The sequence below is a fragment of the Lepidochelys olivacea genome, assembly GCF_965140295.1.
Source record: "Lepidochelys olivacea isolate rLepOli2 genome assembly, chromosome: 8".
Taxonomy (NCBI): domain Eukaryota; kingdom Metazoa; phylum Chordata; order Testudines; family Cheloniidae; genus Lepidochelys; species Lepidochelys olivacea.
This window is the reverse complement of record NC_140418.1, coordinates 90206877-90225416: the sequence shown is the minus strand read 5'-3', so window position 1 is coordinate 90225416 and position 18540 is coordinate 90206877. Positions and strand designations below refer to the sequence as shown.

The 18540-nt window shown below is 40.0% G+C and overlaps 1 protein-coding gene across 3 annotated transcripts in view; it reads left to right on the top strand.

Moving 5' to 3' along the window:
• Positions 1 to 18540, top strand: part of RAVER2 (ribonucleoprotein, PTB binding 2) — a 61151-nt gene that overhangs the window by 22714 nt on the left and 19897 nt on the right. For 2 of the 3 annotated variants that reach the window (XM_084636324.1, XM_084636322.1), the window contains exons 2-6: positions 1374 to 1440; positions 4881 to 5350; positions 11920 to 12111; positions 13995 to 14121; positions 17953 to 18038. In XM_084636324.1, the coding sequence (XP_084492450.1) occupies positions 1374 to 1440; positions 4881 to 5350; positions 11920 to 12111; positions 13995 to 14121; positions 17953 to 18038 (942 nt within the window). The remainder of the gene's footprint in view (positions 1 to 1373; positions 1441 to 4880; positions 5351 to 11919; positions 12112 to 13994; positions 14122 to 17952; positions 18039 to 18540) is intronic. The other variant, XM_084636323.1, reaches the window with a different exon arrangement.

Genomic DNA, 18540 nt, shown 5'->3' with positions numbered 1-18540 from the left:
CATCGAACACCTGTGTAGCAGTCGATAATGGCTGTATCCCAAGGAGGATTTTCAGAGTAGAAGTCAATTATGGTGGAGTGAATATTCACCACAAGAGGAGTAAAAGTCCACTGAATTCCACTCGAGCAATTTGGGGCTTCCACTGCATTTTATAATGACTTTGTCTAGACTGAGAAATTACAGTGTATTAGAACAGGAAATTGAGGAGCTGTAGGAAATAATGTGATGCAAAAAACTCAGCATAGTCAGTGACTCTCATAATTAATCCTACAGTTCACCACAGCTTGCTGATGTGGTGTTATCTTTACTGTGTCTCTGTGTATATCTTTTATATCAGGTTACTTATGATTCCTAGAGGTGGTGCTCTAATATAATGTAATTTTCTAATGTAAAAAGACCAGTAAGGAGGGTTTCAGAGTAAGAGAGTTCACTGAGAGAGTGAATGGGTTCTTCCATTATGTATTCCTAATTCTATAAGAAAAGATTTTCATGTTAGTTTTCTTCAACTGTTATCAGAGGGTTAGCCGTGTTGGTCTGTATCAGCAAAAACAATGAGGCATAAGCTATCATGGGTTATAACCCACTTCATCAGATGCATGAAGTGGAAAATACAGTAGGCAGGTATAAATACACAGCACATGAAAAGATGGGAGTTGCCTTACCAAGTGGGGGGGTCAGTGCTAACGAGGCCAGTTCAGTCATGATAGATGTGGCCCATTCTCAACAGTTGACAAGAAGGTGTGAGTATTAACAGAGGGAAAATTATTTTTTGTAGTGACCCAGCCACTCCCAGTCTTTATTCAGGCCTAATTTGATGGTGTCAAGTTTGCAAATTATTCCAGTTCTGTAGTTCCCTCTGTTGATATTCACCCCTTCTTGTCAACTGTTGGAAATGGGCCACATCCACCCTAACTGAATTGGCCTTGTTATCACTGACCCCCACTTGGTAAGGCAACTCCCATCTTTTCATGTGCTGTGTATTTATACCTGCCTACTGTATTTTCTACTCCATGTATCTGATGAAGTGGGTTATAGTCCACAAAAGCTTATGCCCAAATAAATTTGTTAGTCTCTAAGATGCCACAAGGACTCCTCATTGTTTTAACTGTTATGTCCTTTTTCTCTATAAAAATAGTCATCATGTCAAACCTTTGCTGTGCCGACTCTCACATACTGAAACGTGGAGAATTGCTTTATTGAACTTAATTCTCTCATATGGGAGAAGATATTGTGACTCTTAACTCCTTTATGAACAAATCTTTGATATGTCTCAGGTGTAGCTACTTATTTGTTGGGAATGTTTCAATATAACAACTGGAAAATTGAGCCTAATTTCATTTTTGTTTTGTTTTTTTGATTTTTGTATTTTCTAGGAAATCCATGAACTATTCAAAGATTATGAATTAAAGTACTGTTATGTGGACAAAAATAAAAGAACAGGTAAGAATTTAGAATATTCCAGTATTTAAGACTATGTTTAATCGTAACATTAACATTTGCATCCTCTGATAGGACTAGTAGTCAACTTCTTCTGCCACATATGAAATCATCAGATTGTCTGCCCACTACTTTAACTGTTCCTAGACTTGTTCTTTAGCTGCAAAAATTGTGGCGGTTTCCAGCTCCCATTAATGTCAGTTAATGGGAAATGGAAAGCCTCATATTGACTTTAGTGGGAGGTAGATTGAGCCCATTATCTGTGAATCTATATTTATGACCCCTTAAGTAATGCACCCTTTGGATCGGGTCTAGCCAAACTGCTTAATCCACTTGTGAAAGACTGATCCATTAGACTCTGCTAGGACAAGCCCCTCACACCAGGATAACAGAAGGGCTATTCCAGGTCTAGATTTAGGGATTCCAGGTAATATACGACGGAGAGCAGATATACTCTATTTACTTTATCAGTTCTGAAGGCTGTGGATGTTTTTGCCTTATTTTGGAACTGAAGGGAATTATCAAGCTTTTAAGGATGATCTTCATCTTGAAAACTCTGTCAGTTTTTGCCTTGCTATATGTCTCCCAGGCATCTTTGCCAAGGTAATGGTGTTTCTGGCTGCTGCTTTTAGCAAGTATGGTGTGTTTGTGCAGCAGTCTCCTAATGATTTGCTTATTTGCAAAACCTCAAAATTTCCAAGTTTGGGAACAAGTGCTGCAAGCTTCTATGTATCAGTAGTCCTGTCTATTTCAGTGTTTTATTTTCTAGGTATTGTTTTGAAATCTTACTGGTTGAAGCTGCCATCGGAGGAGGGCATTCCTCTTAACGTTTACTCTGGTTCCTCCAGAATTACCAATCAGAAGAATATTTTTCCTCTGGACTTCTGCAGCTGGGCATTCTCGTTCAGAGGTTCTCACAATAAATTTTTTGGTGGCCTCAGAGTGCGGCCACCAACTCTTGCTGGTGGCTGCGATGACAATTTTTCTTAAAATACTTAATTAACTTTAGGAAAAACAAATAAATATGCACATATCCATGTTAAAATCATTAATTTATTTATGTAGGGTTTTTTTTGCAGACCCAATAATAAAAACCATATACAGTTCTCTATTCTTTACTGGACCTAAACAGAATAGAAGCACACATAGGGCGCTTTGCACATTCTTGTCTTTTGTTGTTGTTGTTTCTTTTGTTTATGATTGCCTTTTTTTTAAAAGACTTGCTAGCTAGTAAGTCTGCTGTGGCGAAAAGTAATATTTGTATGTTTGTTAATATCACTTTTCATAGCAGACTTCATAGCTAGCTGGGAGGCTGTGAAAAGTGATATTAACTGCCGTACAAATATCAATTTTCACATCAGACTTACTCAGCTCTGGCAAGCCAGGGGACAAATTAATCCCTGGATGGGGAGGTGGTTAGGAGACAGTGTGGGCCAGGGGCAATGGGGGAGAGTGGTGAGCCCAGGGGCCAGGGCTGGAGCCTGGGGCTGCAGGAGACTGCAGGGGCCAGGGACAATGGTGGGGTTGAGGCCAGAGCTGGCACCCGCTGCTGTGTGGCTGGGGTCCAGGGCCAGAGCCCAAAGTCCCATAACTGGAGCCTGCCACCTGCCGCCCCAGGCTGAAGCCCAAAGCCCGAGCCTCACCACTCCCGGGAAGGTGGGAAGCTCATTGGCTGCATGCTCATCTGGCATTTGTGGCTCCAGATCGGGGGAGGGCCCAACTCCTACTGGGGGGAGAGGTACTGCTTTGCGCCTCTGTCCTAGTCACTGCCCAGGAGGCTGTGGCCACAACAAAAGCCCCTGGTGGCTGCATGCGGCCATGGTGGTTGCATTTGAGAAACGCTGTTCTAGTTAGTTTTAGTTGCTGATTTTCTTTTTTCTTTGATTGCAATTCTTACTAAAGTTTAAGTGGAGGAGTGGCAGCCAGCTCCTTATTGGGGGCTGGCCTCACAGCTCTTGTTCCTTCCCCTGTCTACTGGAAGGGAAGACCTTACCCACTTGTGTGTGCAGGGAAACGAGCACTCATATTGTTTCGTACCATTTAATTGTTTTTCTTTCTTGCACAAAGAAAAGAGACGAACTCTTGTTTTCAGTGCGGGCATATGCACAATATGTATATTCACCTTTGACACTTCTGTAATGAGGAGCATCCTACTGAAGTTGAGACTGGATGGGGACTGGGTGACATTGATTTCTCCCCTTTCATTGAGGGGAGATCCTGGCCTCCATGTCTTCTAGAGATAGCTATTACATCTTCTCTTATAATCTCACCACAGACCACTCGAAGATAAAGCATTTCACTCCACATCTACCTAGATAATATCTGAGAGGTAAATATACATATTATCCAAAATGCCCATTACATCTGAAATCAAGATCTGATCATGCTTTTGAGTGATCAGGCTGACTTTGTCCATGAATATATTCTGTTCTCCATTAAACAATAGCTTTGTGGGCCTGGAAAGCATCTACGCTTGAGCAATTCAGCTGAATCTGCAGCAGGACTTTGATGTGCCTTGCTGTGTGGGTTTGTTTTGATTAAGATCATTATGGAAAATTCACATTCTGCAGTGCTACAGGCCATAAAAACAGTATTTACACCAAGAACAATATATGCCAAAAGATTGGTGGCTAAAAGTTTGGATAAACAGGCATGTGTAGTGTCATATGTTGTGCACTGAAGAGTAATTTTCGAGACAACACTGATATATGGCACTCTCCTTTTCCTACTAACTCAAAAAGTGTCCTAGAACAGTGGCTCTCAACTTTTCCAGACTACTGTACCCCTTTCAGGAGTTTGATTTGTGTTGCGTACCCCCAAGTTACACCTCACTTAAAAACTACTTGCTTACAAAATCAGACAAAAAAATACAGAAGTGTCACAACACGCTATTACTGAAAAATTGCTTGCTTTCTCATTTTTTTCATAGAATTATAAAATAAATCAATTGGAATATAAATATTGTACTTACATTTCAGTGTATAGTAGATAGAGCAGTATAAACAAGTCATTGTCTGTATGAAATTTTACTTTGTACTGACTTCCCTAGTGCTTTTTAAATAGCCTGTTATAAAACTAGGCAAATATCGAGCTGAGTTGATGTTCCCCACAGAAGACCTCTGTGTGCCCCTGGTTGAAAATCACTGGCCTAGAAATATGGTGCTTTATACACTGTCATAGTGGACCAAGTCATTTTAATAACTGCCACTTTGAATTCACTTGTCAGTATTAATAATGGTAGTTACTGTAGTCTAGTGAATCTAGCATCTGTATTTTAAATGGCAATTTAACATGCAGTTCTGAATTGTCTGTACCTGTGCCTCTGCCTCTAAAGACTCAGAAATGTGCAGCTTCAAGTCTGTCATCCCCGTCAGACCCGAAGAAGAGTGTTGTGTAAGCACGAAAACTTGTTTCCTCCACCAACTTTCTTTGTTCTCTTACAGCGTTTGTTACTCTGCAGAATGGAGAGCAGGCTCAAAATGCAATTCGGATGTTTCACCAGTATTCTCTTCGTGGAAAAGAAATATCCGTGCAGCTCCAACCAACAGATGCTTTGCTATGCGTTACCAATTTGCCCACTTCATTTTCATTACAAGGGTTTGAGGAACTAGTGTGTGCATATGGCAGTGTTGAGAGATGTTTTCTGGTCTATAATGAAGTTACTGGCCATTCCAAGGGCTACGGGTTTGTGGAATACATGAAGAAGGACTCTGCTGCAAAGGCTAGAATGGAACTCCTGGGGAAGCAATTAGGTGAAAACACCCTCTTTGCACAGTGGATGGATATTAATCAGTTGACTACCGATCTTGTTCATTCTAAGTGCCTTTGTGTAGATAAACTCCCCAATGACGACACTGATTCAGAGGAACTGATGCAAATGTTCTCATTTAAATATAAACCTGTGTTTTGCCAGGTAGGTCTCCTATGAATTTGTGTCTTTTGGAAGCTGAATATACAGATGTATATAGCTTAGTGTTTATATATTTTATTGCTTGCCTACCCATTGCTTTGCTTTTTATGTAACTAGAGAGTGGCTTAATTTGTGAAACTGAGTGAGTGATTATGTGTATACTGTGGCGGGCTGAACCCCCTGGGGTGCCACCTGGGGTGCCGGGACGCCACTGAGTCAGACTGTTTTGCCAGCCTGGTCCCCTTTACCTGGCCTTGCTGCGTTAGGCTCTCCAGCCTTTTCCAGGCAAGCACGCAGGCAGGGCCACACCCAGCTGCACAGAGAGACAGAGATCCATTCTGGGAAGACTCAGCTTTAAGGGGCTTGCCACAGCACCCAGATGTCCACCCCTCCCTTGGAGTACAAACCCAAAATTATATGAAATTCACCTCTTCCCTCAATGTGGAGGAGGGTATACACAACTTCTCCCCCCCCCCCCAGTTAGAAATCAGATAAACTGGGTTATATTGTAAACCATAAATAAATATGTTAACTATAACAGGTGTATTTTAAGTAGTTAAGAAGGTAGCAAACAGAACAAGGCAGATTACTAAGAAAATAAAACAGAGCACACAAACTAATCTTAATACACTAAAGAAACTGGTTACATACAAGTTGTCACCCTACATGTGGTTCTAATAATCTTCCTCACAGGCCAGACACCCTTCCAGCCTGGGTCCAGTTCTTTCCCCCAGTTCAGTCTTAATTGTTTCCAGCAGTTATCTTGGTTGGGGTAGCAGGGGAGAACTGATGACCTGGATTATCTCACTTCCCACCCTTAAATAGGATTTGCATAAGGCGGGAGTCCTTTGTTTCCTAGCTTGACCCCCCACCCCTAACCCCAAACTTCTTGTGGAAAAGTACAGAATTCAAGATGGGTTCCAGTATCAGGTGACATGGTCAAATGCATCTGTAGGACCCCTGTAGCCGTTCTTCACAGGCTGACCCACAGGTTCACAGGAAGACCAAGCTCTTTTACAGTCCACTGTCCTTGTTGATGGACCATCCGACCTGTTGGGCTTTTACATTGTTGTTTCTTAAGTGTTAGTAGGGGATGTCACCCAAAGTAACATAGTTGAAATATAGATATAAATTCAATAATCCTAAGTTCTGATACAGAAATGATACATGCATACAAATAGGATAATCATATTCAGTAAATCATAACCTTTCCAGTGATATCTCACATGAGCCATCTTGCATAAAGTATATCTCAGTTATGTCATATTACTATCATAAGCGTATTTTCATAAATAATGTGGAATGACATGTCACATATACGTCATAATATATGATGTGGTATAAATGCTTTATTGCCATGAGTTTGGAATGACCAGGATAAGTCCCTGGTGAGTTATGCAGGAGGTCATCCCAGATGAGTGCCAATAAAACATTTATTATACATTCATTCTCCATGTATTTTATGGAAGCATTATTTCAGAAATGTTTTAGAGAACTTTGTAAATAATTATTATTGGTAATATTTTTTGTATTCTTCAATGATAAATCCAGTTTGTATTAATATCTTGAGTCTAACAGTAGAGCACTTAGAGAGATAAAAATACATTAACTACATCTTAGAAACCTCTAAAAATATCTAAAATAGTTTTTCCATAAGTCATAAAGTTACATCTTCAGGACCTAATAATTTCTGATGTGCCAGCACAGGAAATAAGTGATATATCTGTTGGAAAAATGAGTTTTACAGCTCTCCAGTTATATAAAGGCTTTCTTCCTAGCAATGATGATTGCCAAGATATTGGACCCTAAACTGGTCATTGGTCCAGGACCTAACATTGTTTATTAAGCACCTCAGACCAGTGGTAACTGAAGGGGAAACAGAATGAAACCTTCTATTGAAGTCATGGGTGATTGTGGGTGTTTGTTTATTTTTAACTATCTTTTGGAAAGCTGTTCAAATATTTGGATTTTTAGTATTCTTGGTGGTGATGGATTAGTGGGCAGAATGATTCCTAGAGTATAAAGCCAGAAGGGACCATTAGAGCATCTAGTCTCACCGCCTATATATCAAAGGCCATTAAATTTCACCCAGTTCCTCTGTTTTGAGCCCAGTAACTTGTGTTTGGCTAAAGGCATCCAGTCTTGATTTGAAGACATCAAGAGATGGAGAATCCACCGCTTTTTTTGGTAGTTTGTTCCAGTGGTTCATCACTATCACTGTTTTAAAAAATTGTGCCTAACTTCTAATTTGAATTTGTTTGGTTTCAGTTTCCAGCAATTGGTTCTTGTTTTGCTTTTCTCTTGTAGATTAAAGAGCCCTTTAGTACCTGCTGTTTTTCTTCATGTGAAGGTTCTGGTATGCTGTAATCAATTCACTTCTCACTCTTCTTTTTGATAAGCTAAAAAGATAGAGTTATGAAGTCTCCCGCTCCAGGGCATTTTCTCCAGCCCTCAGATAATTTTTGTGGTTCTTTTTTGCACCCTCTCCAATTTTTCAACATCTGTTTTAAAATGGGGACCAAACTGTATGCAGTGTTCCAGTACTGGTCTCACCAATGCCATATACAGAGGAAAAATTACCTCCCTACTCATACTCGCTGCTCCCCTGTTTATACCTTCAAGGTTCACATTAGCTCTTTTTGCCATGTCATCACAATGGGAGCTCATGTTCAATTACTTGTCCACTACTATACCTGAATCCTTCTCGGAGTCACTGCTTTCCAGGATATGGTCCTTCATTCTATAGATGTGGCCTGCATTCCTTGTTCCTAGTTCTGTAACTTTACATTTGGTTGTATTTTGTTTGAATGACGTCTGATTGCTGAGCAATCCAGATAGCTCTGCATGACTGCCTTATCTTCATTTACCATTCCACCAGTCTTTGTGTCATCTGCAACGTTTCTCACCAGTGATTATATATTTACTTCCTGGTCATTGTTGGAAGTGATCAGCACCATTGAACCTAGGACCAATCCCTGCAGAATGCCAATAGAAACATCCGATGAAGTGAGCTGTAGCTCACAAAAGCTTATGCTCAAATAAATTGGTTAGTCTCTAAGGTGCCACAAGTACTCCTTTTCTTTTTGCGAATACAGATTAACACGGCTGCTTCTCTGAAACCTGTCAGTAGAAACATCACCAATCAATGATGATTCCCCATGGACACCTACTTTTTTGAGATCTGTTAGTTAACCAGTTCTTAATCCATTTAATTTGTGCTCTGATTATATTATATAATGCTAATTTTTTAATCAGAATGTCATGCAGTACTAAGTCAAACGTCTTACAAAAGTGAAGTAAGTTACATCTGCGCAGTTGCCTTTATCAATCAAACTTGTAATCTCATGAAAGAATGAAATCGGGTTTGTTTGACAAGACCTATTTTCCATAAAACCATGTTGACTATGCAGTTTGAGGTAGTTAAAAAGTGCATTTTTCTTGCACCTTTAATCACAATGATAAATGGATTTCACCACAGCATCTGGTGTGTGTTTGTTGTATCGTGTGTGTTGGTGATTCCATGAGCCTAATGGCAGAACCATGTGATATTTTTCTGTAAATTGTGACCTAAACAAAACATTATGGTAAAGCATGTAATGCAGCCATTCCAAACTCATGCCAGGAGAATCTTTATAACACATTTTATAACAAATATTTGCGATGACTATTTATATTACCATACTGCCTAGTCATTGACCCAGATCCCATTGTACTAGGCACTGTACAAACACAGAACCAAAAGACAATCCGTACATCAAGAGTCTTAGAGTTAAATTTTAAAGAGATTTAGGTATCTAACTCTCATGTAAATCAGGAGAAGTTACATGTTGACATACTTTTAAAAATCTGGCCTTTGTAATCTAAGTATGAGATAATAGACAACAAATGGACACAGGCAGAAAGACGAGTACAAGGAAACATTGAGACAGTATTGGTCAGTATGATCATCAGTGGTCTCAGCACACCAGCAGCCTAGCTGTTGTCGAGTTTTTTGTACGCATCACTAAAAAGGAGAGTTTTTAAGGAGAAAAATGTGCTAGTTTTGCAGATGTTTACTAGGAGCACCTCCCAAGTGTGGAGAGAAAGCACATTTGAAAGTTTAACAAGTGGGTGATGGAGCCTGGCGTCATGGGCTGATTGGAGGAGGGAATCTACATCTCGATAGTGAAAAAGAGGCTGATTCTACACTGCACAGACTTTAGAGTGTGAACTGCTGTACACATCAAAGTATGGCGCTCTAACTGCCCTGTGTGGACACTGCTGGCATGAACTAAAAGGTCATAGCTTGAATTAATGTAGTCTTCTTTCAAACAGGACTATGTTAATGCAAACCACATACCTTCTAGTTCACTCCAGCCTCATCTGCACAGGGCAGATAGAGGCAATGCTTTGATGCCCTCTACAGTTCACACTCCCATAGTCCATAGACAAGCCCAGAGATGATAGCCAGGGTGGGGATAGGCCATGAAGGGCCTTGAAAGTGAAGACAGGTAGCTTATGTTTGATACAATAGAGAAGGAGGACCCCAAAGGAAGAAAGCAAAAAGAGAACACAGTGAAAGTGACGAGCTAGGAAAATGAGCTTTGCAGTAGCATTTGGAATAGATATTAGAGGGGTAAGGTTGCAAATGTCAAGGTCAGAGCGAAGGATGTTGAAGTAACAGATATGATGAGAACCTGGATAAGAATTTTAGTGGTGTGGATGGACAGGTCAGGCCATAGCTTAGAGATTTGATGTGGAAAGAAATGGCAAGTTTTAGACAGCCTGGATGTGAGGTCCAAGAGAAAGGTCCATGTGGCAGATGATGCCCAGATTGCAGTCGGGAGTGACAGGCAGGATGGCGGTGTTGTCCGCAGTGATTAAGAAAGGAGGTAGCAGGAATTGGGGGAGAAGATTATAAGCTCTGTTCTAGCCATGTTGAGCTTGAGCTGATGACTCGCTGACATCTGCTTGTGGATGTCTAGAGAGTAAGATTTTAGTTTGAACAGAAGGAGACGGGTCTGGAATAAAGAGGTAGATCTGTGAGTTGTCAGCATAGAGATAGTAATTAAATTTGTGTTTGCAGATGAGATTACCCATATATAAGGGGTGTGGGTGTGGGGGGGGCGGAAACTAAGCATGGAGCCCTATGAAACCCTCACAGAAAGTTAGATGGGGGTTGAGGAAGATCATCTCAAAGGATGTGCTGAAGGAGCAATTAAAGAGGTGCTCAGAGAACCAGGAGAGGACGAAATCAGCAAAGCCAAACGAGGAGAAAATTTCAAGAGGAGCATGGTTGATAGTGTAAAAGGCAGTTGACAGGCAAAAGAGAATAAGGGTGGAGTACTAGTTCTGAATTTTGGCTAAGAGGTCATCTGAGGAAAAATCATGATTCTTTTTACTATGGCTTCTTTTGCATAGCTGTGTGTAAACCCTCTTCAGGAATATATTAGTTAGTTCTGCTACTAACTGACAGATTTCATCACGTAAATCTAACGTATCTTGAAGTCAGTGGAGAATTCTGCTTGGGAACTCCCTTTCTTTTTCTGTATTTCTTTCCTTTTATCCTTATCTTTACTCTTCTTTAAGCCTTTCTTTCTCCATTGGCTCCTTATGTGTTGGAAATACAGATTGTTCTTTCAGTAAGAGTTGAATCCGGATTTTTAGACACAGTTCCTAAAAATACCTACGTTCCCTCTGTGTGTGTGTGTGACCTATGAAAAGGTTATTGTCTAACCGCCTTTTTGCTTGCTTTAGAGAGAACAAGGCAACTGCCCTATCTTTTTCTACTTCACCTTTCAGTTTCCCCTAGAAAGTATTCACTGGTGTTTAGTTTTGAGGGATTTTTTTCCTAGCACATTCTTCTTTGGAAAGTTTAATTTCCTTATATATTTACACAGATACTGGCCGCTGCATCTTTGCAGGTTGAAGCAGTTTTCTTTGCCCAGGTTTGAAGCCAAAGTAAGCTGCATTGCTGCAAGCCACTTTCCGCATATCTACACTAATGATTTTTACCAGTGCAGCTATGTTGGTGTAAAATCGAACCCATCATAGAGGAGTCCTTGAATTTTCCCAGCTCTCTTTTCTTATAAGAGTTCTTGAAGGTTAATTCTAAGCTGTTGAATAGATGCTGTTTGTACTAACCTATCTTCCTCTACTTCAGAATCATTAAGAGGCTGTAAACAAATTCCTGTTATAGGCCTGATTACTTCCAGGACTAAATAGCTGAGAATTAGATGATGTTTTTCTAATCAGATTTAAAAGTGCGGGGTGGGGGGGTCCCTTTGCCACATCAGGACTCTAAGTAACTTTATATCAATTTCATTGTTGTACAGAGTGTAGTTGTAGCCGTGTCAGTCCCAGGATATTAGAGAGAAAAGGTGAGTGAGATAATACCTTTTATTGGACCAACTTCTGGACACTGGATTTATGGCTTATTACAACTATTTGTAACCCACCTCTTTCTGTCTTATGACTGCAGATGTGTTAATGATTCATGTAATTCATGCTCAATGCAGGGGGAGGAGAAAATACTTTAAAATACTTGCTGAATGTTTGTAATGTGTTCATTGTATTGTGAAATGCCATTTCAGTTTGCTGAGGACGAAGGCAGTTATATTGGTGGCTTTGCAGTGATTGAGTATGAGACTGCAGAGCAGGCTGAGGAAGTGCAAGAAGTCACAGATGGTATGACTATCAGAGGAAAGAGAGTCCAGGTATCGTACTGTGCTCCTGGAGCACCAGGACGAAGCACGCTAGCTGCATTTATAGCAGCACAACGTATGGTAAGAGACCTTCCCTTTTCAAAGAGAAAACACTTTAAATGTTTATATTATATGTTGTACATATATAAGAATTTATAAAATCCATTGGAAGAAAAGTCCGTAAGTGCTTTTATAATCAGCTTAGTATTTTAATAAGATTATTACTCAGCCAAGTGAAAATTCTTTTTGAACCGGAGAAAGCTATTTGGCTCAGTGAAATATTAATACTTAAATTGTAGTTCTGTTCTGACAAGTGACTCTGTAAAGTGACATTGTGGAGTTCCATGTTTATTTTCTCACAGTGACTACAATTGATCTGTTTACAAATGAAAAGGTGGTTTCTCTAACCTTCCTCTAACCAAGATCTTAGGTTATAACTCAGTCTGTTCAAAGTGTTACTCTGCATCTACACTAGAAAAGGTTGGAGTTGGCTAGCTCGTGTTAGCTAGCTGGCAAACTCAACTTCTTCCTAGTTAAAACAAGGACATGAACCGCAGGGATTAGGGGTAAGAGATGGTTTCAGTTCAAAACTAAACTAAGAGAGAGTGCTTTTTAACAACTATAGGTTTGTTTAAAATGAGACAAGTAAATGTAATTTAAAAATAAATGTCAGGGTAGTGGGAATGACTTAATTTCATGCTTGGTGTAGAATGAAGCTTTTATGCCCTGCATGTCATATCAAATTATTTCTTAGAAAATTGGATGGGAAGGTAAGTGGTACATGAAGCTGTCTTGAAGGTTGTAGCAGAATATTCTCATTACTTTGGATAGGTTTGAGTAAACTCAGCTGCTTTTCTATAGAGTTATTCACCTCAACTCTGTAGAAGAGGAGCTGAGTTTAGTGTTATTAAAGATGGCATATTTTATTGGTCGTAATGGGGGACTACATTTCCTTCTTTACTTTCCAGAGTTGTGGGGAAAATGTGTTTTTTCCAGGAAAAAACCTGCCCTGTGGGTTTTATGTGTGTGTATGTTTTGTGTTGTGAGGGGGTAGGGTGACAGGTTGGGGGCGAGATTGCTGTGGGGAACATTTTTTGAGCTTCTTTTCATACTGGAATATTTACATAAAGAGAACGTGTATTTGAAATCTTTTTGATCCTACAAACATTACATTATAATTTCAGTCCATGAATGAATGGTTTAAAACAGCGGTTCTCAAACTGTGAGTCAGGACCCCAAAGTGGGTCACAAACCCATTTTAATGGGGTCACCAGGTCTGACTCAGATTTGTTGGCCAAAGTCCCAGTCCCACCACCTAGGACTGAAGCCAAAGCCCGAAGGCTTCAGTCCTGGGTGGCGGGGCTCAGGTTACAGATCCCCTTCCTGGGGCTGAAGCCCTTGGGTTTTGGTTCCCCTGCCTGGGACAGTGGGACTCGGGCTTTGGCCCTGCCACCTGAGCAGCTGGGGTCAGGCTTCGGTCCCCCACTCCTTGGGTCATGTAATAATTTTTGTTGTCAGAAGGGAGTTGCGGTGCAATGAAGTTTAAGAACCCCTGGTTTGAAAGGTTGAGAGAGAAGTAATGAGAATACTGAGGTGCTGTTATGCCTGTTAGTTTTATACTTTTCTTATTGTTTCCTATCTAGAAACCTAAAGGGGAAGGAGAAAAATGCAGCAACCGTGCTAATTTCAGTGTAAAGGAAATCCTGGAATATGTTACTAACGAGCTTTACAGTGAAACGGTTAATTACATATATTTGGTGAATGGAAATTGCAGGAACACTGATCTTTGAACTCTGGTGTGTGACACATAGAGATCAAGGAAATAATATCCAAATATAGATCTAAACCTGTTTGTTTTATAAATAAAGGGTTTGCTCCAGCAAATTTGTTTGAGGTAGTCATGGCAACAGAATATGCTTAGTTTACCCTTGAGTCTAATGTTTCCGTATTTCTGTTAATTCCAGATGAGAAACAATAGAAAGGGATTGCTTCCAGAGCCAAATCCAGTGCAGATTATGAAGAGTTTAAATAACCCAGCCATGTTACAAATGTTACTGCAGCCCCAGTTGTGTAGACGTGCTCGTAAACATGGTAAGCCTTTTAAAACATAGATAAATAAGAAAATAATTCCGTGTGCTTAGTGATATAACAAACTTTAGCTAAAAAAAAAAAAAGCAGGAGCAACCTTTTAGAATACATATGTTTATAATTGCCTCGAGAGAGTCCTCTTCACAAAAGTGACAGAAAACATATGTACAACAAACTCTCATGACAGTTAATTTAAGTGAGAGACAAGATGGGTGAGATAATATCTTTTATTAGACCAACTTCTGTTGGTCAAAGAGACAAGTTTTCAAGCTACACGGGGCTCTTCTTCAGGAAAAGGTAATCAGAGTGTCACAGCTAAATACAAGGTAGAAAAGATTGTGAAGCATTAGGATTTAACACATGTTGCAAGAGACAATTCCTGATGAAGTGGGCAATTAATACCTCTGCAGAGGTGTAGCTCAAAAGCTTCTCTTTCTCAGCAACAGAAGTTGCTCCAATAAAAGATATTACCTCACCTGTCTTGTGTCTCTCATACCTTGGGACCAATATGGCTATAACACTGCAAACAGTGAATTTAAGTATCATTGCTCCTTGTAAACACCCTCGTGCTAACTCTGCAGTCTATTGATATTTATATTAGAAATTGGTCTAAAACAAAACCTCTGATCCAAACACACTCAAACTTTGGGGATCTGGTTCCAGATCTGAACTTGCAACTCAAGTCCCTCTCCAGTTCATACCGTTTTAAAATTATTTCTTTCTTGTATGTTTCCGTATATATGTGTGTTTCCATAAAATATATATAACATTTTACAAGCATGCTGTTAGACACTGTCCTACTTCCAAAGGAACTTTCTTTCTAATTTGAATGGACAATAAATTAAAAGTAATGTATCATGTTTCAAAGAATTGAATTGTGAGGCATAAGAATGGGAGCGGTCAGTCTGAAGAGATCAGTGAGGCAAGTCTACACTACAGCGCTGCATCGGCACAGCTGCAGCATATCTTCACCAGCGAGAGAGCGCTCTCCTGTCGGCATAATCATTCCACCTGGGCGAGAAGCGGACGCGTGTCTCCCGCCGACATAGCGCTGATGTGGACAGTGTAAAACTTGTGTCACTTTGTGGAGGGGAGGGGGGGTTCGCATCCCTGAGCAACGTAAGTTATATCAGCTTAGGCTGTAGCATAGACCTGCCTTAAGAATGAATGGCTGTGCTATAAATATTATGGGTGTGGGTGAGAATCTATACAGTGCCTCTAAGACCATTGGGAGGGATGAGGTGGCTTTAAGCCACTTTAGCACCCTTCCAATCCTGGGTTGCTTTGGGGGATGGAGAGGCCCCTAGTTTAACTCAGAGAGGTCCTGAGGGCTGTCTGGGGATGTCTATATTACGCCCCCCCTCCACAAAAAATAAGAGTGCTCTTAACTGAGGTTAGCTAACCTGTGTTCACTAACTTGGGTTAAAATGCACCTTTTCTTGCAGTGTAAATGTACCTCAAGTTACAGCAGCTTCCCTGGGCTGCTCTGTGGGCCACACTCCTGTGTGCTGTGGGCCTGCCCCCAGCACAACTCTCCTGCTCCCAGGACAGCTCCATAGTGCATACCTCCTATGTCCGGACTTATGAGTGGGTCTTTGGGAGGCAGCCTGTGGCTTTCTTCATCAGTGCCAGCTTGGGGACAGTCCTCTTGCTGCTGGATAAAGGACTTTTAGGGTCCCTTTACATTGCGTCAGCCCTTATACCTGTCAGAACATGGCCAAAATGGAGATGAATATCTTGCCCTATGTACAGGTGAACCCGAATTTTTCAATGATTCCTGGAAATTCAGAAAACAGATTTTTGGGAAAAAACAAAATTCCACTCTTGGGGCATTTCTGAATTTTGCATAATTGAGTTTGGAGAATCAGAATTGTACCTGTATTTCAAGGAACAGGTGTGTGGGATTCTGTAGTTGTGAATAAGTGTATATGTGTTTTTTTATGAGAGAGCAGTAATGCATTAAGAGGTATCTGTGAAGGTAGGGAAGGTGCAAGACAGCTTTGAGTGTGGTTGTTTTCAGAAGGTTAGCTGTACAAATGTCACTGTATGGTTTTATATTTGCCTCACACTGGCTTCTGTATTAAATTTGCTCAAGATACATTTAAAAGGATGGCTTTTCAAATTGTGACAGCCTTGCAGACTCACTATGGGAAGCTGGATTCTGTCTGATGTGTACATCATGACCCATACTAAAGATTTTGTAATCAGAATTTTCTTAATAATTCTTTTGGTAGGGCTAAAAAGAATCCTGCTCGCTCTTTCTTAGCTGCATTGTCTTTGCAGTCCTAAAAGGGGTGATAAAGTATTTTGCTTAGTAAAGGAAGCATATGTGACCCTGAATACACAGAGGAACAAATCTATTTAGTCAGGAGAGGCCCTTTTTTGTGAAGTCACTTTTATTTCCATAGCTTCACCTGAAAGAAGTCTGTACAGAGGGAATGTGTAAGAACAACTGAGTGTGTGGAAGTGCACTGTGGGTCTCTGCAGAAAGGGCATGATCTCATTCGGTGGGGACCACTCCAGGGAGAACAGCAGCAAAGTGAGACTCTTTAAGGGAGCACAGAAGCACAATTTAAAGGGAAGGAACAGCATAGGTTGATGGTATAAGCTGCTATTTATGTAATACTTTGATAATAATTCTTTGCACTTCATAACTTTACCAGAGCACTCTCAGGACATGCCTATGGCTATTACTGTATTACTCATTGTAAAAATGGGCAAACTGAGTCATGGGAAGGTAAGCAACTCACCCAGAGTCCAACAGGGAGTCAGTTGCAGAGCCAGGAATAGAGCCTACATGTAATATTCTTATGCTCTCCACATCTAAGTGCCGCTTAACGGCTTGTTTCTCCCATGCTGCTTCCAGAGTGAATAGAGTTTACTTTTGTGTAACTTTCCTAATGCTGTTTCCCTTCCTTTAACGTGTCTCTCTGCTTGTCTGTCTGTCTTCAGATTGTGAGATCCTTGGAGCAGGGATTGTCTCTTCTTGAATATTTGGAAAGCTCCTAGCAGGTTATGGGTGCTACCATAAATATATGAAATAAGAACAATAACCCACTCCCTTCACTAACCATGAAACTACAAGCTTCACCGTATTTTTAACACTGTCTCCTGAATTCTTTTAAAAAGCTCACAGTTTTGTTTGTAACTTTGAATATTTCATCTTTTAATTTCCAAAAATTCCCCATGTTTTTATTGCTTATAATCGTTTGTTCCCTCAGACTGCTGATGCTCTCCCTGTTACTGTAAGCGCTCTGTAGTATTGTAAAATGGTGAGCAGCATGGCTGGGGAATCTGTATTTAGTCTTTATTTTAACTCAGTTTCTGTCTAGTGTGACTGTCTCTAATAGAAAGCCTGATCATGCACCCACTGAAATCAAGGGGAGTTTTGCCATTAACTTCTAAGGGCCCATTGATGACATGTTAAGTTATTACCTATTTACAGTTGACTACACAGAAATTGTATATCCAATGACTATGTATCTATCAAAGCACTTGAACTAAGGCCCCAGTCCTGGAGTTTAAGTGAATGAGAAGACCTGTGCACCTTTGAGGAACCCTGTTGACTTCAGTGGGGCTCCAGGCAGACATAGCAGTTCTCCTATGTGCTATTAATTGCAGGATAAGAGTCTCTGCATAATAAGCTTCAGCCACATGTGTATTAAAAGGGTTCACTGTCCTGATTTTTAGTCAGTTAATTAAATGTTAAATCCTATAGAAATACTTAGAAAAAGGCAAATATATAAAGTGTATATAACTGTTAAAAATCATTCTTTGTCTAACTTTTAAAAATTCTATAAATTTGTCAAGGATGGTATCTTGTGTTTTCTCAAGCAGTTCTTGGAGTATCTGCTGGTTTACCTCATCTTATAAATACAGCAGTCAGTCCAGGATTTTTGCATTTGAATAAAGTACACCAGGTATGTTTATCAGTGTGAAAAAATTTATATCAAATTATGTATTTGTGCAGTATTTTGCATTAAAACATGTAACAGATCTCAAGAATTTACAACTAAAATCAAATGTTCTTGTTAAAATGACTTTGTATTTAACATATACTATATAAAGTGATTTCAAGAGGCTTTTTGAATAAGATATAATCAGATCTGACTAATTAAAATTGAGGAGTGCTCACTGTCTGTATGCAAATTGCCATTTTATTTTTTCTGAATTTTTGATTCACTGTTACCTGATTGTGTTGTGGTAGAGAGAACTTATAGTTTCTAGAAAGAATATCCGTTTCCAAGTAACAGGTTGAGTGACAAGGACCATGGATTCATTTTGTAAGCAGCTCATTCAAGAACAAAGACTTTTTGGAAAATAAGTCTGATTCAAGGCTGGAAGTGTGTTATCATTGTCTTTATTTGTAAAGCCTGTAAAGTGTACTACATAAATATTAACAACAGCAACAATAATTTTGAG